The 24,267-nt window shown below is 37.1% G+C and overlaps 1 protein-coding gene across 3 annotated transcripts in view; it reads left to right on the top strand.

Annotated features, from left to right (window-relative positions):
• The window catches only part of LOC134535909 (cholesterol 7-desaturase nvd), a 265,524-nt gene extending 241,888 nt beyond the window's left edge, over window positions 1-23,636 (top strand). Inside the window, exons 6-9 of one of the 3 annotated variants that reach the window (XM_063375286.1) lie at window positions 5,264-5,442; window positions 9,822-10,064; window positions 16,924-17,094; window positions 21,163-23,636. In XM_063375286.1, the coding sequence (XP_063231356.1) occupies window positions 5,264-5,442; window positions 9,822-10,064; window positions 16,924-17,094; window positions 21,163-21,324 (755 nt within the window). In that variant the 3' untranslated portion in view covers window positions 21,325-23,636. The remainder of the gene's footprint in view (window positions 1-5,263; window positions 5,443-9,821; window positions 10,065-16,923; window positions 17,095-21,162) is intronic. The other 2 variants (XM_063375285.1, XM_063375284.1) reach the window with 2 other exon arrangements.
• The last annotated feature ends 631 nt before the right edge of the window (window positions 23,637-24,267 follow it).

Below are 24,267 nucleotides of genomic sequence, written 5' to 3'. Positions count from 1 at the left end.
CGGCGTGGAGGGCTTGTGCAAGTCCGTGCCCTACAGCGACAAAGGTACCTGGTGGCCCCTTTCCTGCCCTCTTACCACCCCTATCCCTTCTCCCCATTGTGATCACACTCGGCCTTCAGCGGCGTGGACGGCCGGTGCAAGTCCGTGCCCTACAGTGACAAAGGTACCTGGTGGCCCCTTTCCTGCCCTCTTACCGCCCCTATCCCTTCTCCCTATTGTGATCACACTCGGCCTTCAGCGGCGTGGAGGGCGGTGCAAGTCCGTGCCCTACAGCGACAAAGGTACCTGGTGGCCCCTTTCCTGCCCTCTTACCACCCCTATCCCTTCTCCCCATTGTGATCACACTCGGCCTTCAGCAGCGTGGATGGCCAGTGCAAGTCCGTGCCCTACAGCGACAAAGGTACCTGGTGGCCCCTTTCCTGCCCTCTTACCACCCCTATCCCTTCTCCCTATTGTGATCACACTCGGCCTTCAGCGGCGTGGAGGGCTTGTGCAAGTCCGTGCCCTACAGCGACAAAGGTACCTGGTGGCCCCTTTCCTGCCCTCTTACCAGCCCTATCCCTTCTCTCCATTGTGTTCACACTCGGCCTTCATCGGCATGGACGGCCGGTGCAAGTCCGTGCCCTACTGACAACCACTTTCGAGCACCTTCGATATTTTAAAATAAAGGGTGCTGTCTACCTGGCACACATATGTTGTGCCGAGCTTCAGAAAAAAATCAGTGTCCTGTGAGATAGAATATAAAGTTATCTAATTGGTTTCTGTTTACGAAAAGTATTAAAAAAAACAATGGTGAGGCTGGATGAGTAGTTATGTTCCTGTATTTCGTTTCCAACATGTGTTTTTCGAAGCGTGAAAATGGCTAAAAAGCATGTGTTCATAATAATATTAAGTATGAAACATCTGGTACAGATTCATTACTCTGCCATAAAATGTTATGGTTGCCACTGAAATTTCATAGTTCTCTATGCATGACGAGGCAATGCCATGCTAGAAGCACTTGTAAACATCACACTTACCATCCCACCTCAATAACACAAATACCTAAACCTCTGGCTAGACAATCCCTTAAACTTTACAATGCTCAGAAGTGAGGCATTTGTGATTGGAGAGGATTTTGAGTGCCCCACTCCTCACTCACGGGAAAGAACAAGTAAAAAAATGCTGCAGTGTGCAACATTTATTTTGCTGGAAAAAAAAGATACCTCTTCAAAAATTTAGTTAAAAGGATTATAATTTGTAAGCCTAAAAATTCCCAATGGCATTAGTGTTTTTTAAAATGTTATCTCTTTTATCATTTAAATAAATGATTGAATATTTAGCTTAATCAATGAAGCTTATTAGGCCTAAAGTGTGAAGTATCACTTCATACGTAGGTACATGATGAACACTTTTCTTTTCTTTTACTGTAGTAAATGTTACAGGTAGGTCTAAATATCATTTAATTTTCTCTGGGACAAGTTTTCACATATTTAGGTGATAGTAACTAAATAAAAAGTTTGTGTTGGATCAGCAACATTTTAAATTTTCTAAAATCTTAGTTAAAATATGAAATGTTGCAAATGTATTTTGTAATTCCGAACGCGAATTCCTGGTAAATAACAACACAAATGCAGACAGATGATGATGTGGACCTATTCTTGTCATCTGCACACACCTCCAATGGCAGAACACAGACATGGCCATCATCTTACAATGACACATTCCAGTCTACAAACTCATGACACACTCACTCGACCAATCAGCATTATGGATGTGTTTAGAAAAAAAGGTGTGAAACTGACATCTTACAATCTTAGCAACACAATCATGCCTTAAAACAAAATGTTCACATCATTTATTTGTTTTTTTAAAAAGTTTTCTACTGCCATATACATGACTTTATTTGACTTAGAGCAGCCGTTTTCAAGGCATTTATTTATGAAAAGTACACTACCGTAGAATGGGGTGAATAGGATAAATATTTAGGAAAATGTTTTATGGTTATACATTGTTCCTAAATTTTTAAATAGGTAGCCACATTTCCCCCCTTTTTTGTTAGTGTATCTATGACTCTTTCATGGCATTACAAGTTTGTATGTTGGTTCACCTGTTTTGTAAAAAAAATATATAGTAAGATCAACTGTTTTGGAGCGAAAAAACATAACTTAAAAACTTTATGTACCCAATCATGTTTTATCAGCAGAAGTGAGTAAATATTTTTATTTTGTGCCTCAAAGTATCATGAAAGTGTAATGTAATTATTATTGCATTTTCTGAAAGACATGTCTTACTAATTAATTTTAATTGGATCAGTGTAATTTCGTATTTTGTCGGGGTGAATAGAATCACCATGCCACGAACTTATGAATGATATAATTTATAATATTCTGTGCTTTATCGTCATTTTAAAAACGGAGACAATGTGAAAAAACAAGGTGGACAAACGTCACTTTCAGAAAGTGAGAAGAAAATAATTTTTGACAGGTTATTAGTTTTTGCTGAATGGGGTTATCCTATGGATGCCTTCTCTTTTCGGCTGTTTATTGAGGTCTATTTGGAAAGAAAGGGCAAAACCGTTAAAAAAATTCAGAGACAACATTCCTGGAGCAGATTTCGCTGCTAGTTTCATGAAAAGAAACAAGGATAAATTAGCTATAAGAATGTGTCAAAACATAAAAAGATCACGAGCAGGTGTAACTTCTACTACTGTTGTAGAATATTTCAAGAATTTGGAAGTAGTGATCAAAGATGTTCCACCATGTAATGTGGTTAATTACGATGAAACGAATCTTAGTGACGATCCCGGACGCAAGTAAATCATATCAAAACTGGGCTGCAAGTATCCAGAGAGGATAATGAACTTTTCAAAGTCTTCAAATTCGGTTATGTTTGCTGGTGCTAGAGATGGTGCCCTCTTACCTCCATATGTTGTGTTTAAAGCAAAACGTGTATTCAACGTGGATTGAGAATGGGCCAAAAGGATGCAGATGTAATCGTAGCTCATCTGGATGGTTTGACAGTGTATGTTTTGAGGATTGGCTCATTAAAATTGCAGTTCCTTATTTCAAAAAGCTGGAGGAGAAGAAAATATTGCTTGGGGATAACTTATCTTCACATCTGACAGTGTATTCAGTTCAAATCTGTGAGGAGAATGCGATTCGGTTGGTCTTTCTGCCACCAAACTCAACGCATTTGACACAGCCACTAGATGTGGCATTTTGAAGCATTTGTGGAGGCAGATTCTTCAAACATGGAAAGCTGGGCCTGGAAAGAATGAAAGTGCTGTCCCAAAATATGTGTTTCCACACCTTCTAAATAAACTGATACATCTATCTCTGAACGCTCAGCTTCAAACATCAAAAGTGGATTTCTGAAATGTGAGGTGATTCCTCTGATTGCAGACACAGTTTTAAATCGTTTACCAAAGGAGAACCCTCACAATATGGATGAGATAAGAACTGCTATGGATGACTCCCTGAAAGGGCTTCTCCAAGAAATGAGACATAGTGACTCTTCCACACCATGCCAAAGGAAGAAGCAGCTTGATATTCCGACTGGAAAAAGTGTCAATGGATGTCTTTCATCTTGAAGCTGATGAAGAAAGAAATGATCCTAGCACTCCACATACCAGTGAGCCTGATGACCCCTCATATAGTGATGAAAGTGAAATAAATTCAAGATTGCCTAAAGAAGCAACTTCAAACACTGAGAGTTGCAGTTGTTAGTGAGCCATTTGTTGATTTTAATGGTAGGAGATACAGACATGTTTGCCATGTGAAAGACACTGATATCAGAGAATAGGACTGTTACTGGTTGCTGCTTTCAACTCTAATGATACTGTGCCTGGTTGTAGCAAAAAAAAAACATTGAATTTTATTGGTGTTGTTATGATGTAGATGTGAATGGTTTCAAAGAATTCTATGGCTCTTTCCTAAGGCCAAAATGTACAAGACAGTTCTGGTTTAATTTTTGGCTTCCCTGACATCAAAGACGAATGTAATTTTGACATTGAAAATGTCATTAGTAAGCTAGAGGAACCTGAAAAATATGGCAGGGGTTTGCCCAAATTTTCTATGTGCCTTAAAGATATTTGTTAAAAGACTTGTAAGTTTACTGCCAACATGGTGTAAGTGTATGTTTAACTGATAATGGTACTGGTACAACTTACTCCATTGTGTACGATTGTTGTGGGTTCCATAGAACTCGTACGGCAACACTTAATTTAACAGTGAATTGTCTAAAACTGCTTACCTGTAAATTAAATTTTTTTTTTTGATCAATTTTTACAATTTTGAATTTTCTTAATTTTGTCTTTTTTCATTAGAAAATGTTTTTAAGGTGTCGTGAAAGATGGTCTATGGTTTATAATGATTTAAAATAACTTTCAGTTATTCTTTTCACACCGAAAAGAGGTTGAATGGAAGAATACAATGAAAATAGTAGACTGATTCTATTCACCCCGACTTATGGGGTGAATAGAATCAGACAAAAAATTCTTTTTTTATAAAAAAGTAAAATTATAATGCCAAATATAATTACACAATCATAAAGTAGTATAACTCACATATTAGACCAGTGTAGATTGGTTTATAAAATTATATACATTCAGGGGTAGCCACAAAAGTTAAAAAGTGATCCTATTCACCCTATTTTACAGTACTTGAAAGCTATTATTAATGGGTAGAGAATAGGCATGGTCTGCTTTAAATAACATTTAATAAAATTTTTCTTTTGTGAAACTTGGTAGAATCATTTGAAAGAAAACCGATATCCATTAAAGAAATTTTTTTTTGCCCTTTTATATGTCTAACAATCTACCAGTATTCTTCACTGTAGTAGTTTTTGCTTTTGAAAGTAGCAAATGGCTTGTCTCGAGCTGAGTGTTTGTCAGGGATAAGGAGAAATGTAGATGCAGTAGTAAAATAACTCACCGCCCCTTAGGGCTGATAAGGGTTCTGTTTCCCACCGGGGGGTACGAATCACTGATTCTCTGCAAACAAGGGAAACATGGCTGACGTCAAGCTTCGAGCCTGTGGGGATACCTCGGAGTACTCCAGTTTCCCCTATCCGTTCCTTCCTTTAGTGCTTCAACAACCATCTCTTTCAACACCCATTAACATCTCTAAAAACAGCAACTTCAATGAGATATACGAGCCTTACTTAATTTATTAATTCATCCAAATCCAACTCTCCAATCACAATTATATCACAATAGTTTTTACTGTTAACGCTGTGTGGACAAACAGTAATTGCCTTCTTTTTTTTCCTGTCTTTCCAACAGCACCAAGCTTTGCTCACGTGAAGAAGTGGAAGTCAGTCGAGATGAATTCCTTCATATTCGTGTGGTACCACGCAGAAGGTGTGGATCCGACGTGGTGGCCCGAGCCCAAGCCAGAGATAGAGGAGAAGAAGTGGGTGTACCGAGGTCGTAACGAGTTCATCATCAACGCACACATTCAGGTAAGCTGGTCAATGTCACGCTTGAAGTATAGCTGCTTCAGTCCAGCCCCGGGCCCCGCACTGGTGCTTTCAAGTTTTATCTTCTGTTTTGTCTAGTGTTCTGTTACAAATGTAGACATATTGGGGAAAAGGAAATTAAATTTTTATGATTTTGTAACTTAATATGCTGGTCAATACCCATTTCAATTCATGATTTCGCGATTCTAGTGGAAAATTTGAGCGTAAGAATTTATAAAACTAAACTGAGGATAATTTATCAGGAAAGAATATCAAAAATCATAAAATAAATAAATAAATAATCGTAAAATAAATCAGCAAAAACATAGTTGAAATTTTAAGTTACAGGTTGGGTTACACATGTTGTTTTAAAGGGTAAAGGGGATATGGCATCCGTAAAAGTAAATAGGCCCAGGGCCCAGCAAAGTCTAGGGCCACTACTGCTTCAGTTCCATTGTGGTGTAGAGCACATGCTTGGTATAGGTAAGTGTAGTATAGTTCAAAATGTTAAGTTCTCCTCTCGGATTCTGGAAGTGATAAACAATGATGCCTGGGAATTTTAATTTTAGAGGCTGGAGAGTGCTTTATGTTCCAAGAGAAATCATTTTCCATAAAAAAAATATTATTTAATGACATCAGTAACAATAGAAAAATTATTTAAGTCTATTTGACATAATAATGGAGAGCTAGTTAGCAGTACCAAGAAGATTTCTTTAAAATAGTTCAAGTTACACTCAAATTAAGTTTAGAGAAAATTCCTGTATTTTTTTTTTCTTTATTGCATTAAATACCAGATAGTTTGAAAGAATCAACGAGCAATGTTTTTTGTTTTGATTTTATGTGAATAGAATCTGAGAGTACAGATTTGCGTGGGAAAAACGTAACCCACTTTATGTGTGGCCTCGACGCTAGAGGATATATTTACACTTGGGTCTAACTCGACTAGCTATTTGTTTGCCCTGCGAAGCAGTTTGGCTCTGTAATTTTGCAAGCACACTGACCTAGACAATGCATACACATGGGTGTTGAATGTTGTACCGCCATAACAATTGTTAGAGCAACAATTTCTGTTAACAAGATATACATATTAATTACACAATTATTACTGAGGATAAAAAAAAAATTGTTAAAAGACAACTTGCAAAGCAGCACAATTAACTATGGAAATCACATATATTTGATGTGAATGCTGAATGCAACTGAAAAAATCTTTAGATTCAAACAAAAAATATATTTGAAGTCAGTGCATTAAGTTTCTGCACTCAATTGTAAACATGTAGACTCTTGATGTACACATGTATGGTAAAATACGTACATGTAAATAATAGGCACACGCTTGCCCTACTTGCATAGTTTTAATAAATGTAAATTAGTTATAATTGTTTGAAAAAAAAATAAGTCCAATATATCACCATACAAAAGGTAACAAGTTTAATAGAATAAGTCATCAAGTAATAAATTCTGATAGAGTTTAAACTGCTTTGTGGGATGAACTGGTAGATAATATAAGTGACGGGACACAAGAATCGTGTTACGTTAAGGACTTGGGTACACTTGAGGAGATCTTGTGAGGACAACAACATAATCTGATCATTTTATCCCACCAGTAAAACTGTCGCCTACTCAGGAACCTTGTGAAGGCCGTGTAGGGAGCGCGAGCAAGACCTGGCGACGCATGTGCAATGCCGTTGAGGTAGGTTATCAATTTAAATGCCCGTGGTGAGGAAGGAGGGGGGGGGGGGGGGGGGGGGGGGTCGTGTGAGGAAGTCGCAGGTGACGGCGGAATCTCTCCCGTCCCCAGATGGATCGCACCGCCCACGGAGTCTCGTCTGGCGGAGACAAGGGCACACATTTCAGATGCAACATATTGGGGCCACTTGGGCTAGGCGACACTTCGCACCCGCCGCTCGTATATCATAGTGGCGGTCGATGAATCATGCAATATGGGGGGCTAGTCGCAGTAAGCCGCCCCGAGAGTCACCTTCAGCATTTGAATATGAAAATGAATTGTGCGGGTGCCACCGGCTGCGATAGCATCTACCAAATGTACGCATGTGTGGGAAGCTTGGCACATGGTTTGTGAATTTTCGGGAGATTTGCGTTTTACCGGCGGTCGTTAACATTTCGCCATTTTTGGGTGTCGCCACATTTGTGAAACATAGTTGAAGGAATATTTTTGAAATTTTTGTGCAACAGTGTTCTAGTAACAGATGGGCCATGGAGGTGATTTTTCCAGCAGACATTTGAATGCGAGCAAGCTTTTAAGCATAAATCTTATTTCAATTTCAGACTAAGTATTGTGCTAACTCTTTTGAATTTATTTATTCTGTACTGTAAATTATTTTAAAGGAATATGTAACACATAATACAAGCTTGTTATTGCAAAATGTAATAGATGTTCAGAATTTAAGGAAAGAATGTTATAATAAATTATTTTAATGGTACTACAGTAAGATGAATGGTAACGTAATAATTAACTTAGCTGTGTTGTACTTACAAGTAAAATGCATTAAAATCTCAGTATCTATGAACAGTTCAGCAAACTAGTTCTATATAGTCTACTTGCTGAATATTTCTCAGCTTTATACAATCTTTTCTACATGTGTTAAACAAAAAGTTTAGTTTTTGTTTTTAAGTTAAAAAAAATAATTTATTGAAACCAGTATGAGATGTGTACCCTACATTTTCAAGTATTTTTTAGTATTGGCCCCAAACTACTTAAAAGTTTGTACCAGCTTAAAATAATTGCAAGAAAAATGCAGGCAAGATAAAATTGTAGCAAAAAAGGTTAGAATTTTTTTTTAGCTTTAAAACCTTACCGGTACCTACCAAAGATAAGAGTAAATGTGTGTTACTTTTGCGGGAATAATTTTCCCTTTACAAATCTCTTAAGTGATTCTAAAAAAACTGTTTTATCACTATTATCTTTGAAAGATTTGTGCAATGGGAGTGCATGACTTGATGTAAGCTTTTGGACATACGCCATTGCTTAACACATGTATGTCTGTAGAAGAAAACTAAAAAAAGACACAAATGACAAAAAACACAAACTTAGCAAAAAATTGCTTATGTCAGGATTTAACACCACACAATACTCCACAACAGAAATATGGTCAACAAACAAAGAAAAACAAAGAAAAATGGACTAACAGAACGAAAAAAACCCCACAAATGACTTTTTTGGGTTAAATATTTGTGTGGTGCTGTCATCATTTGTGGGTTTTTTGTCGCAGGGTGGCCACTCGTCCTGGAAAACTTGGAAACCTGGAAATGTCAGGGAATTTTGTAGCTACAGGGAAAAATCAGGGAAAGTCAGGGAATTTCATCAAAAATCTGGAAATTTTTCGTTGAAACAGGATTTTTTAAAAATATTACTAGTAAAATAGAAAATGAAAGGTAGGATTTATGTTGAATTTGTGTTTTTGAGATCTCGTGTTGTCTCGTAACATTTTGCGGCTTTCATACATTAAGTTGGTGCACCTGTCTCGCTATTATTTTATGGTTTGTAAATCCGTTCGTTATTCCGTTCTGTTGTTTGCATGATTATTAGGCCTTGCATATAACCATCTGCGCATGGCATGTTACAGTTAAATGGATAGTTTTTGTTGTAAAACTTTCTTGTGGCGTGTTTTTTTAACATTGTGAATAAAACAAGTTAGTGTATGTGTTAAATAATAAAGAGTCAAGTTGAAGAATTTGTTTGTGTTGTGTGATATGCTACAAAAAATGCAAGTACCAGCAGCTTGAATAGGTATGTACCTAGGCCTGAATATATCTAAATTTTTGCTTTAAATTTTAATTAATATTGGAATTTTAACTAAGCCTACACTGTGCATTTGTTTCTCTTTTTAATTTTCTTTGTTAGAAATAAATATTTAGCATGATTTGTCTGCATGTATGTGTTGTTTACAACGGGCCTTTATTTTAAATTAATTTTGCCGATTTTGACTGGTCAAGAAAACCTGGAAAAGTCAGGGATATTTTTCAGCGGAATTGAGTGGCCACCCTGTTTACGTTTCTCTTTTTTTTTTGTTTTTTTGGAAAACTATTGTGTTTGTTTTGTCTTTTCGTTTTGCTGTGGTTTTTTTTGTCTCGTTTCAACTGTTGTGCTGAATTTTTTGGGTTCGGTATTTTTGTGCTGTCATCATTTGTGGTTTTTTTTTTTGTTCTGTTAGTCCATTTTTCTTTGTTTTTCTTTGTTTGTTGACCATATTCCTGTTGTGGAGTATTGTGTGGCGTTAAATTCTGACAACAGAAATTTTTTGCTTAATTTGTGTTTTTTTTTGTAGTTTTCTTCTATCACTATCAAAAGAAAATAATTCAAAAGCTGACAGCAAGTAATGAGGTTCTATCGAAATGAAATTGTGCACGCACTTGCGCAGGAGATACCGGAGAACGGCGGGGACGTCGCCCACCTGACGACGGTGCACGGGCCCAGCATCCTGAACGGCAGCGACCTGCGCTCCGACAGCCTGCTGTGGCAGTTCTCGTGCCACGAGTGGATCGCGCGGTGGGACCCGGACGAGACCCCCGGCCGCGCCCACGTGGCCACCATGCGCCTCAGGCACGAGATACGCCTGTTCCAGAAGATCGGCGTCCTGGGCATGGACGTGCGCGCTCGCCAGGTCTGGTCTGGTCTCCTTTAGTTTAGACAATCCCCTAGCATTTCTTATGTTCCGGGGTGGCAGCACGAATCTGTGAGCAACTTTACCCTGACTCTCCCCTTAACTTTCAACGACCGAAAATTAAGAATACCATTTGATTCGACTTCGCCAGGAAATTTTGCTATTTTCGTTTCATTTGAAGCTTCGGTCGCGATGCAGCTTCATCTCTGAAGTTGAAGCTTTGCGTTTGTTGCAAAGCTTTTGAAAGCCTTACAATTTTTCAGAAGCAAATCTTAATTTAGTTTTTTTTATATATATATTTGCTTGGATTAATTTGGTTACTTTTTTTTAAAAAAAAGAATGCACTCCATTTGCTTTTATGAATGCTCCATTTTAATATTATAAATGGTCATTTAATAATTATTATTATTGAATGATGTTATACATAGGGTTAATCACTTAATCAGTTCAAACATTACAAATGTAAACAGTATTTTTTTTTTAGTTCAAAGTAAAATTTTTTTTCTTCATGTAAAAAAGTGTAATACAGATCCACTGAGACCAATACTCAGAATTCGATTCGACTTTGCAAAACATTGAAACATTAGGTTTGATATTAGCTTTGCATTAAAAAACTGGTATTTCCTCAGGTATAGTAATGTGTAAGTTATCTTCAAATTTTAGGCAGGCATTTCCCACTACATGCTTTATGCAATGTTCCATCACTTGACTGCTACCTCCCACAGTCCACTTAAGTTCTGAGAATGTAGAAGAATGAAACACCATTGTTTAAATTTGGACAGAAGACATATGTACTTGCATCGTTCATGTGATCTTCATCAACATGAATCAGTTTCGTATGATATCACTATGTATGAATGAACATACACACAGTAAACCAAGCCAAAATTAGCCGATGTTAAACTCATAGACAGCATAGAGACTTCCATGGAAGGACTGTAATATTGTTCTGACTAATTCCTTCCACAGAATTATCTGTGTGTGTGTTTGTGTATTTGTTTTTGGTTTCACCGTTCATCAGGTTTTCTCTAAGATGAACACTGTAAACTATCAATGGCTAGAGACAAGCTTTAATGGTTTTATTTTTATAATATCTGTTATGTTGTACTTACAAGATGATATATTCGCCTTGGACACAGTTACAATCCAGAAGCCAAGCAACCCCATCTCTGAAAAAAGTTTAAGCAATCTCCGTACTCGAGTCCTGTTTTTTTTGGACAAAAGGGCTTCATTTTGGTTGATTTAATGAAACATGAGTCAGCAATTACAGCAAAATGTACAGAATTACGACTGTCAACCGGTTTAATTTCCAGGCGGCGAACTTTTAGGCAGAGAGGTTTTATAAACTGATAAAAGCGTTGCGAAAAGTGTTTGGAACTGAATGGCTTGTAGAATTGTAGTAAACTAAAACTATCAATAAAACCTTTTTTTTTTTTCTGAGTTTATTTTTTCAATGACTAAATGGTACTTACATTCCGGACACGCCTCGTATTTCGGTTTTATCGCAATTCACTATATAATCTTGACCCTATGTCTAACACAATATTTTAAATCTTATCACTAGTTCATGGATCAGAGGCGGCTGGAAGGCAGGGCAAGCCGGGCAGTCGCCTCGGGCCCTGCGTCTATGGGGGGCACCGCAATGGTGTTTTGTCAAGTGTTCTGTTAAAAATATGGACATCAAAGGAAAATAAAATTTTTATTATCTTGTAACTTACTGTACTGGTCAACTTCAATTTCATGATTTTGTATTGGAAAAACTTTCAAACATTTTATTGACACGTATGATGATGTGATTATACCGGAAATTTGATCTTAAGCATTTGTAAAACTGACCCCGAGGATAATTTATCAGGAAATAATATCAAAATATCCTAAGATAATAAAGAGAACCACCGTCTGAATTTAAGTTCCAGGTTGGGTTAAAAATGTTTGAAAGAGTACAATTTTTTTTTCCAAAAAAGTAAATAGCCCAGGGCCAAGTCAAGTTCAGGGTAGGGATGGGTCGATTCGATTCTCCAATTCCTCGATACCACCGATTATTAAAAAATTTGGGTACTCAGTATCGGGTACTAAAAAAGGGCAAGGTAGGTTAGGAATCGGTTAAGTTAAGAAAATACAGTAGTAATATATTTTCGTCTGAACTTTACTTACTTATTTTAATATATCTTACCTGCCGTATGCGCATAAAATTCCTAATAATGCTCATTATTATTAAATATTAATTTTATACGAATAAAAATAAATAAAAACAATGTTACCGGGCATGTTTAACCTCTAATTAAAACTCCACGATCGAAGAACATTATTCCTCACTCATGTATTAGACGTAAATAAATTGTAAAAAGACTTATTAATTTTATTTGCAGTTAAGAAAAGTCCATTGTTTTTTGTGAAGAAAGTGACGGTTATGAAACGAGATCACATCACGTGTCGTCACCATTTTAGTTGTGAGCACGGTCTAAAAAGGGGAGGTCTGGACACTCCCCAACCTGGCCAGCATGCAAAAGTGGCACACCTAATGTCTCCGTAGTTCCGCTCCGCTCCACCATCTGAAGTGTAGCGCTGGTTGTTCTGCGGTGGTATTTTAAGCTTTGTTGTTATGAACAACTCAACATAATAATCATTTAAATTTTCATTTAAATGTTTAAAATGCATTAATCTCCAGATATCGATACAGTATTAAATTGGATGTGTTTATTTTTTATAAGTTTGGGAATTATTTCATAAATTAGGTCAATTAGGTTACGAAGTATAGTTTCCACATTGGCATTGGCGGGAACTTCATTGTGAGCAAGGAGCATTGATTGTTAGTAAAGAGAATAAGCGTATATTATTTTAATTGTGAAAATGCCCAACCTTTGTGTTGCACCTGGGTGCAAAACAAATTATCAGGCAAAGTCGGACGAGAAAGTTGCAATATTCCGAGTTCCCAATGATGACAATGTTAGGCAATTGTGGCAGAAAGAAATTCCATGAGACAAGTTTGTACTTAAAAGATCCCATTATGTATGCGAAAAACATTTTGTGGAAGACGACATTCTCACAAAAAAAGGAACACAAAGATCAGTTCGGAAACGTCATTGGAATAGTAAGTTAATTTTTATTATTTGTATGAATGTAGTCTAAAGATTACTTATTTTTGTATAGGCCCAACTTTTTTAAAAATGGAATGTATGATGTCGAATTTTATTAATGACCAGCACAACCCTGATAATACCTGTTTGTAAGTAGTTTGACAATACACCATTTTTTATATAATACAAAATTTGCAAAACGAGTGCGATCTCTTCCTTAAAAAAAATAATAAAAATCCCAAAATACTTTTATTCAGTGCTTTAAACTTTCCTTTGTTATCTTAAAAGGCGCAAATACGGAATTCAAACTCGTTTAGGAGTAATAGCAGTTTGTAATTTACATTACAATACCTGTGCATTCATGCGGCTATCAAAATTATTTTTGCTTGCTGTGTATGTGCGTCTTGTTTGTTTTCGACAACTTATAAAAACGTATATATTTTTTATTTGGATATTGTAAGGCAATGTAAATAAAAAAAATTAAAAAAATACGTCCCTACTATGCACCCAAGCTGAAGCGTCAACACTTGACATGAGACACAAAACATTGACGATGGCACTTATTTGTGTAGCAAATAATGTATTGTAAATGCAGGTTTGGTATTGTTATTCAAATACGTAAATCAGCCAAGTTATGTAATTTGATTCAGCCTTTAATTTTAAATGTTAAAATAGTGTAATTATATTAAAATTCATTGCAGTGCATCAAATACTGTCGTAACTCTCTACGTTTGTAATTATGGAGTATAGGGCCACCATGGAAATAAAAAAAGTAAAAACAAAACTTATTTTACTTCCTTACATGATTCCTGATCATTCTGCAAAACGGCATTGCGATATTTCCAGTAATTTGCATAAAAATTACCTTTTTAAACGAGTGTATTTTTTAAAGTTTTATAGACAAACAAATTAGGTTGCGGAAATGTGGCCCTATGCTTGATTATCACGTTACTGTGCGTCCTCCGGCGATGATTTTAAACTATCGTTGTATCGTATATTATTTACCTCTTGTTTGTTTTTCACGAGAATTGACAAAATCATCATAACTCCTAATGATATATTTCCACCGCAAGACACCTAGCGCTAGAGTTGAATAGCGGACGTCGAACGAACTATGGAGACAGTAAGTGGTCACTTTTATCTGGCGAGTGTCCAGACCTCCCCTTCTTAGACAGTGGTTGTGAGCCATTCAAGGATGATGGCCTCCACAAAATCTCTGGTGGCCATAAAATATAAAGTCAAGTCGAAACGTATCGATTCGTTGCGTACGGGACAAATTGTATAATGAAAGCAACAATCGATTTTAAAGAATTCTCTGGCCATACCGCCAACAGAGGCTCGTGTTTATTTCTTGCAAAGGAAAACCGTAATAATTACTAGAAAAACACTTGAAAATAGTTTTAGCAAAACAATATTTGTGCCAAATATATAGCATAAATGCGAAACAATTCACAGTAACCTCAATAGCACGACGGTGAATTACGGAAAATAATTTTAGCAAAACAATATTTGTGCCAAATATATAGCATAAATGCGAAACAATTCACAGTAACCTCAATAGCACGACGGTGAATTACGGCGTAATTCACCGTCGTGCTATGGAGGTTACTGTGAATTGTTGCGCATTTATGCTATTTATTTGGCACAAATATTGTTTTGCTAAAACTATTTTCAAGTGTTATGCTAGTTTGTTAGTAAAAAAAATGTTCGCCGACTGTCGTTTCAAATTACGATGCGAATGGTCTGATATTGTATCAACATGTCTAAAGTTTGGGAACATTTTCGCATCAATAGTGAAAATGACAAATATGCAATTTGTAATCATGGTAGTGCGCAAATTTCACGGAGCGGTACTTACAAATCTACAACCAATTTAATGAAGCATTTGAAATCCCGGCACACATTACTACCAGAAAAAATAGTCTTTGAAGAAAAACAAACTTTTGTTTACAGCACTGTCACCAACTAAGTCAAAAGGTACCACAGAAAAAAGTAGTGCTACCTTTGAACCCATTTTGAACAAAGATGTTATGTTATCGGCGTTATCGTCTGTTAAAGAACCCTGTCTAAATGTTGAACTTCTTTGTGCACAGCCTAGTACTTACTAGCAAACAAACTTTATGTGAAGATGCTTCTTCACTGGAAATTGAAAAAAAAACCCTCAACATTTAATCCTAAGTTTATAATTATCCTTTATACATGTTATTATCATTATGTAATGCATTCAATTCTTAAGTAGTTTTAATTATGTGACCAGAATTACCAGGAATCGAAAACTGAAATGACTCGGAATCGAGAATCAAAATTTAGGAATCGGTACCGGTATCGGAATCGATAAAAATGTGTACTCAACCCATCCCTAGTTCAGGGCCACTACTGTCACGGAGCAGCCCAGAGATGGAAGTGTATGAATGAAGCATTATGTCTGTTTCTGGCTAGGGGATAGAAGCCCAGGGGCAGTGAAGCTCACATATAAACATGGCGGTTCCTCAGTTTGCGCTTACAGTTGGTTCACCTTTAACTGAACATTTACGAAACACTGCATAAGATCTACTTTCAACATCTCTCTGCCAGATGACCAATTCAACATGGCTGTGGTCCAAGCATAAATCATGTAAAAACCATTAAACTGTCACATATCTAAAAGATGTTATTGTTATACAAAATTTCATCTAATATTTATAAAGAAAAGTTAATGCCAGTGAATTTTGGGGTTGGACAGGGCTTAGGGATTAAAAATATCAAAACATGCAAAACTATGATAAAGGTACACAAGATAGCAGAAAAAGTGGCAAAAAAAAGTATTTAAGATTGTTTATTGTCAATTACTATTTTTTATGTCGTTAAGTTTGACTTTTCTTGTTCTTCTAAGCCAACTGATGTGGCTCGTCGTTTAAGTTTGTCCGAGTAAGATGATAAGTGAAACACCTTGTCTAATGCAAGGAGCTGCATTGGAGGGAGGGGGAAATTTCTTTTCCATTCCCCTATTCTCTTTAACACAAACACATAATTTGAAACACAGTTGGGACTACTAGGTATAGGTGTGCAAATATTAATGCAGATATATTGTGGCTACCTGCAACATAATTGCTTTTCTAGCTGTTAAAAAAAAAGTAGATGTAATGTAAAACATGTTTCTCTATCAGCTGGTTACACTACAAAAAATACAAATTTTTAAATTCAAACTTTTAAAAGAATCATTAGTGAAAACAAAAATACTTTTAATGTTGGAGGCAGATTTTTTCTGCGTAATTCAGTGTCTCCTCAATAGCCTTAAAATTTATTATGAGGCTTGTAAAACACCTTAAAATAATCTTATTCCAGTGGTCTGAAAAAAAATAAACACATTGTGTTGCATAGATTTTTGGACTAGCGGCAAGCAATATTTTGCGAGTGTTTCACAATGTTGCACGTGAACATCATAAAGTACTCTTTAAGTGTTTGTGTTTGTTTTATCGTTAGGGAAGCAGATGATTTTCACAAGTTTAGTTTTTGTACAATAATAATTCTACTCATTGTGAACTTCAAAGTAAAAATAAACTTAATAATATTCATGTATATTTGTGAACACATTAAAATTCTTAAAGGACTACTGATAAACTCCTTAATTTTTTATTAATTGATTAAGGTACAAACCATGCATGTGTTTGCAAAGTGCAGTAAATCCCTGTTAAGAAGCTTCTCAAGTATATAAAAATTTAGACATATCAACAAGTAAATTTAATTAGGTGGGATTTTCTCAAGAGGTTTTAACTGTAACTACTTCTCGTGCCATTTTGCAGATTGGACCGGCGTACGTCGAGCTGGACTTCACGACCTCGGTAGGAAACATGACTATCCTCCAGTGCGTGACTCCGCTGGAGCCAATGCTGCAGAAAGTAATCCACCGACTGTACTGCCCGAGACACATGTACCTGTACGCGACCATTGCGCTGTGGGGCGAGAGCATAATGGTGAGTGGGAGTGATTCCGGTACATTCAGTATTCGTGAATAATCTGGTATTGGATTTGACATTTCAAATTATACACATAACCATGTTGGACTACTCATTCCCAAAAGAAAGAAAAATTAGAAACTTAAGATTCCCCCCCCCCCCCCCCCCCCGTAAATTATTCACACAATTTTTTAAATTAAAAAAAAAATCACTGCTTTTGATTTAAAATTATAAATAATACTCAATTTCATGAATATGTATATTCAGTTCTATAAACAAAACTATTTTAGAACTTAAAAAATTTACTGGTTTAGTTAAGTAAATGTAATGCTAATTTAGTTTTGATCTTCCTTCACTTTATATCTCTTTGTTAGGGTTCCATGTGTATTCATCTTTTTATTTTTATTTTACTGTATGTTAGTTCAGCATCCTTGGATTCCTGTGTGTAGTTGTGTTTTGGGAAGGGGGGGGGGGGGGGGGGGGGTTTCACTACATGTTAAAATTTGATATTTGCGAATATTGTAAGATCCGATACAATTGTCAGAAGAACAAAAAAAAAATTGTATTAACAGGGAGCCTGAATTCTAGGAAGTTATCTCCTTCATGAAACCGTGTATGAATCTCAAAGTATACATAAACACAATAGAGAATAATTTTGGGCAACTTTTTACAAGCAGTGTGACAACAAATACAATTTATAGAAAAAATTGTAAAATTGTGTTATATTTTCTAGTGCCAAGTATGATTGACATCTTTTCAAGAAATTTGAAGCACACAAGCTTTTATTTTTCCCCATTAATATGTATAACGATAAAAAAAAGGTTTTCCTAAGGGGAAAGAAAGATGTTTTCATTGTCATAATGTTGATACCATTCGTATTACAACACACACATTGTTCATACTGGGCATACCGTCTGCCATCGGAGTGATGTGAAAACAATGCCAGGTTTTCACTCAAAAATCTAGTGCATTTGCTACAGACGATGTGGAGATGCTGAGAGCATAGTGGCCACAGGTCAGGTCGCTGCAGTGTGGAAGCTGTCTAGACACAGTAATACTACAGTCGTTTACCATTGCTTTGCACAGTATGAAGGTAAAAGGACAACACCACTACCAGTTATACCTGAACCCAAGAAGTAAATTTTCCGCAAGTTAAAAAACTCTCCTACCCAGCCAGGAATCAAACCCAGAACTTTCGGCCCAACATCCAGCCAAGCTGTCACGATACAGTTATTACTCATTAGGTTTAATTCTAAGAGTTCATATATTTTTGAAAAGGTATTGCAAGATAAAGTGACTACTCAATATTTAATAAATGTGTTTTGATCATCTTTGGTAATGTAGATCAACAAAATCTTTGATAACACAAATTCATGACAGTGGTGTTATTTAAAATTTATCAGTCACATTCAGTCTGCTCGTTTCATTTCAATAAACATTTGTGCTGTGTAAGAAACTGTAAAAAAAAAAGTAAGCTGTCTTTTAAATTTAAGGATTATTAGTATTACTAAACAGTGGCTGCCATCACAGAAGGATTAAGGTGCAAACTGAAAACAGAAACGACTTGTTATAAAAATGCTAACTAATCCATAAAACTTAATCCTCGAAACTACAAAACATTTAACGTGATGACTCCATTAGGTGCTCAGGACCATCCATATTGAATTTCAATTTAAGTAAACTTTTTTTTAGCATAAAATAACATAAGAAAATGAATGTATTAAGCAACATTAAAAAATTGGTCACTGATAGATCTAGCTTAAAAATTTTGAAACTAATATAATAAAAATTTGTCAGAATACTGTCAGAGCTGAATGTCTTGGTGGCCATTGAAATAAAATATCTAAATCGCAGCTGCAAATGCATAACCTCGAAAGCTTCCCACAGTTACGACATGCACTACACCATCTACTTCAAGGTTACAAGAAATGGATAGGTAGTGAAAATGTAGGACGGAGCAATGACCGAAAGCTATGTTGGGGGAATTGGGAGGATCCAGAGAAAAACCCACACACCCTCGCCCAGGTTTCCCACTAGCAAACAATCACGTAATCAAACTCGGATCATCTTTGGAGTGGCGAGAGATCTGACCACTCTCTTCCCCCCTCTCAAATGTGCAGATAAGGCTGGAACCTGCTATAGCATGGTGGCCACTCACAGTCACCAAAAATATTCCCTGATTTCCCTGATTAAAAATTCAAAATTTCCCTGATATTTACTATTACAAAAAAAACATACTTTTGATGAAAAAATATAATATTATAGAAAGAGATTACTCATATTTTAGCACCCTGCTGTATTTTCTTCATTATATACATACGGAAGTTCGTTAAATAACATAATACATTTTAAATATGTCACTTTACATTATAGCGTCCTTTTCAATGACCTGCAGTCTGTGTTTTGTTTTATGTCTAGAGACCAGAAAAATTCGCGAATTCATTTCGCGATAGGCTAAAATACAAATAGTTATACCTCAGTGCTGCCTCTGCCATTGGCTCACTACTCACCTGGATGACTCTGGGCCAATGAGAAACACCCGACCAAAGCTTTATCGAATCTCAGGCTGCTACGTTGGGACGTCTCACAAGACAGCAGCCAATGAGTGGGTGGCATTTGACAGAGAGTACGCAGAACTATGGAATTCATCCTACAAGTCATTGAACCAGCAAATTTTTTCTGTCCCTAGTAATGGGGTATTTCAGTGGCGAGCGCTCAAACATTTTTTCACACAACTTTTGATAACTGTTCTTACATTCATTTTTGAAGTGTAACATTTCTAGTTGTGAAATATTCTTAGTCTTAGTACTCTCAACAAGGGATAACAGTACAGTGCATATTTTACCTTGTGTTTGATTTAAAAATGAAACAACTAATAGATAAATCTTCACTGCATTACAATCAGTACTCCCATCTGTAGCTAAAGCAAATGGTTCACTTACTAAAGATTCAACAGTTTCAATTTAGTTTCACCAGCCATATAATCCACTAAGGCAGATGTTTTTGCTCTCGCACAGCTGTATTTCTGTGCAATTTTTGAGTCCGGAAACATAGCTCTATACAAATTACCCGAATGATCGGCTACTGCTATCGGTAAATTGTGTTCTACCAAAAAACTTTAAAACAATAACTCTGCGTTTGTTACTTTTGTTTCTTCAGATGCAGTGAAAAATGGCGATATAGATTTATTTCTCGCCACGGCTTTAAAATGTTCTGCATGTTTCTTTGATTCAATATGCCGTCTAGTCATCCCTTCCACCATGTGCAATCGAAAAGTTACACGTGCATACATTACAAAACGCATGGCGTTCCAAAACATTTGAAGATAAAAAGCATGGCCATTCTTTTGAATAGTTTGGTCGAAAGTTCTGACGAATAACGTTCTTTTTTTTTTTTTGCCCCAGATACACATTGTTCTGTCACACGCTTCATTTCTACAACCGGCACTGAAGAACACAACACTATCGAACAACATAAAATGGTTTCAAGTCTGTAGACACGACAAAAACACTTTGAAGAGAAAAATGGCTTTCAAGAAAGTAATTAACACAACACAGGTTAGCCAAAGTACCGTACAAAAATTATCGTGATGTAAGTAGCTAACAAACGAAAAGTCCGAGAATATGTACAAGTTGTATCATGCAACGGACTTAATACCGTACCATTTCTATTACAAAACACAATAATTAATCTACTTATTTCGACAGTATATGTGCACATTTATTAGTTACGTTATGTGCGCAATCACGTGATGTATTCGAACTGCGTTCACGAAACACGCATACCAGAAACCGAATTTTTTTTTCCCGTTACCCAGCAGCACAAAGCCTCGTTTCCGTAATAAACCAGCGATGTTCCGTAATTCCGTGTTAAATCTGTAATAATTACGAAAAATCCGTAATGGTTGGCAGCTCTGCGGAAATATACATGACACAAAAAATGCCCGGTTACTAAAAAAATTCCCTGACATTTCCCTGATAATTCCTGATCAACGTGATTTCCCTGATAAATCCTGGTTTTCCCGGTGAGTGGCCACCCTGTATAGGTAACATGCATGCCTAACTGGGAGTTTTGTGTTTGTCCCAGTTTGAGCGGGATGTGATGGTGTGGAACCACAAGACCTACATCGAGAAGCCCCTGCTGGTGAAGGAGGACCGCAACATAGCGAGACACCGGCGCTGGTTCAGCCAGTTTTACTCCGAGCACAGCCCTCGGTTCCAGTTCCGCCAGGAGTCGCTCGACTGGTGATCACCTCCCGCGAGCTGCCACGTTCCGGCGCAACGCCAGCACTACCCGACGTGCACGTGACGGTGAACATCACGTGCTGACACAGACACCGTTGCATTGACGGGATGTGAAAATTATCCTGTAATTAAGTGCCACTTATAGAGTTAAAAAGTTTAGTGAGCAATGAGTAGTCAAGTCTGATCTACAATTTTCTCACAAAGGAGTAATGTTTTTCACATGTCCATGTCAATAGGGTGCTTGCCAATTTTCTAACAACCCACCTGTAGCTTTTTTTGAAGCAGGCAATTTATTAATTCCCACCCATTTCTTACATCACTTTAATTATTTTTTATAGCAAATGAAGTAATTAATATGACCTCGGAATAGTTAAACCTACTGAGACAAAAATTCTCAGATCCTGAATAAATACATAATTCTTTATAAAAATTTAGACAGTTGGAGCTGCAATATGTAGTAATATATGATTATATACTTAAGGATTTTCACAAGTATGCACTTTATTGGTATTTTATACATGCATACTCTAAGTTTTAGATAAAGATGATAAACATGGAACAATTTTAAACTGAAGTAAACAGGCTAAAGAGTCTTCCTTTTAACAGAAAGTGGTGCTGTTCTTTATCACTGTCTACTTCGGTAGAATTTTAATATAAACATGTAATAATGAAATAGGAACAAATAGTTTGTAAGTAGTGGTCCCACATAGTGGTTTTAATAATTTTTTTTAAACTTAAAAATAAAAAAAATTTGTTTTACACGTTTTGATAAGTTTGTAAAAACCTAAGAAATTATCTGCAAATATGTAAAACTAGTTTGCTGAACTTTTCATAGATACTGAATTTAAGCACCTTTTACTTAATTTAGTCTTGGGTCATAATATGTATTTGATAGAAATGAATCTATCAATGTGTATGATCCAACATAATTGTTTTTAAGTTTATTTATAGTAATGCTATAAAATATAAGACAATTACTTTCATTAGTTATGGCACTGGAATTTATCCATGTCTAATCTAGTTATGCAAATCCCAAAACCAAAATGAAGGTTTAAGGTAGATAATTTACCCAAACATAATACAGAATATTGCAAACAAATATATGAACAAACCAATAAAAAGTACAAAAATTTCTGAGAAATTTTTTATTTATTTAATTGAATCTAGTGTTGTATTGTGTTTATTTTTATGAACAGTGTTTTAAAATGTTAAAATGTAAATATTATTTCCAATATTTCTTGTCTCTAATATAATACGATAATTGTGTTTTCAACACAAAATAACTTTAAGTTCAATCAAGGATGGATAGCAATCATTGCTTCAACATATGGTGCTGTTAAATTTTAATTGTAATGTATTTAGTAAGATAATGTAGTCATTTTTTTAGAATTTGTAATTAGTTTAGTAAGTAACACCTGAAGTTAAGCAGTAAAAATATTTGATATAGTATGTTGTAAAATTTTTGCCAAGATACTGGAATATATTTCATGTGAAAAAATAAAAAGCAGTCCTAACTTTTGTACATCATGAAGTTATAAAATTAGAAACCAAGAATCTCGCGCATCTGTAAATTCCAACTAACCATTTGTAAATTTGAAATTACTGTAAATTACGGAGAATATATTATCAATTTATAGATCAAATGTTATAATTTTTAACTAATTATGCAGGATAATTTCTTTAAATGGTTTTAAATAAATTTTATTTTGCCAATATCAAGAGTAATAAATATTTTTGACACACACAAAAACACGTGTAGCGGCATATGGGTGTAGAGTGTGTGTGCGCGCGAGCGCGCGCAATTCAGAATCACACACACAACCTCCTCCACACATGCATGCGTGCGAGCGAGGCCACTGGCATGCATGCATGCGAGCGAGCGAGGCCACTGGCATGCATGCGAGCGAGCCAGCCAAACTGGAATGCATTCCAGCGAGCGAGCCAGCCCACTGGGATGTATGTTCCGAGCCAGCCAGCCCAATGGCATGCATGCGAGCCCACTGAGATGAATACGAGCCAGCCAGCCCACTGGGATGCATGCATGCGAGAGAGCCCACTGGGATGCATTGAGCAAGCCAGCCAGCCCACTGGGATGCATGCAAGTGAGCGAGTCCACTGGGATGCATTCGAGTGAGCCAGCCAGCCCACTGGGATGCATGCGAGCGAGCTTGCCAGACCACTGGTATGCAATGCATGCGAGCCAGCCCACTGGCATGCAATGCATGCATGCCTGCCAGCCCACTGGCATGCATGCGAGCGAGCTTGCCTACCCGCATGCATGCATGCGAGCAAGCTTGCCAGCCCACTGGCATGCATGCGAGCGAGCTTGCCAGCCCACTGGGATGCATTTGAGCGAGCCCACTGGCATTCGAGTTTGCCCACTGGCATGCTAGCGAGCGAGCCCACTCGGATGCATGCGAGTCCACTGGCATGCATGAATGCGAGCATGCCAGCCCATTGGGATGCATGCGTGAGAGCGAGCCAGCCCACTGGGATGCATGCGTGAGAGCGAGCCAGCCCACTGGGATGCATGCGAGCGAGCGACAGCCAGCCCACTGGGATGCATGCGAGCGAGCAACAGCCAGCCCACTGGGATGCATTCGAGCGAGCGAGCCAGCACACTGGGATGCATTCAAGCCAGCCAACTGGCATGCATTTGAGCGAGCCCACTGGCATGCGAGCGAGCAACAGCCAGCCCACTGGGATGCATTCGAGCGAGCGAGCCAGCACACTGGGATGCATTCGAGCCAGCCAACTGGCATGCATTTGAGCGAGCCCACTGGCATGCGAGGGAGCGAGCCAGCCCACTGGGATGCATACCAACGAGAGAGAAAGACAGCCCACTGGGATGCATGCAAGCCAGCAAGCCCACTGGCATGCATGCATGCATGCATGCGAGCCCACTGGGATGCATTCGAGCGAGCCAGCCCACTGGCATGCATGTATG

This window comes from Bacillus rossius, chromosome 10 (assembly GCF_032445375.1).
Source record: "Bacillus rossius redtenbacheri isolate Brsri chromosome 10, Brsri_v3, whole genome shotgun sequence".
NCBI lineage: Eukaryota > Metazoa > Arthropoda > Insecta > Phasmatodea > Bacillidae > Bacillus > Bacillus rossius.
The sequence above is the reverse complement of the archived record's forward strand: the minus strand, read 5'-3'. Positions and strand labels throughout refer to the sequence as shown.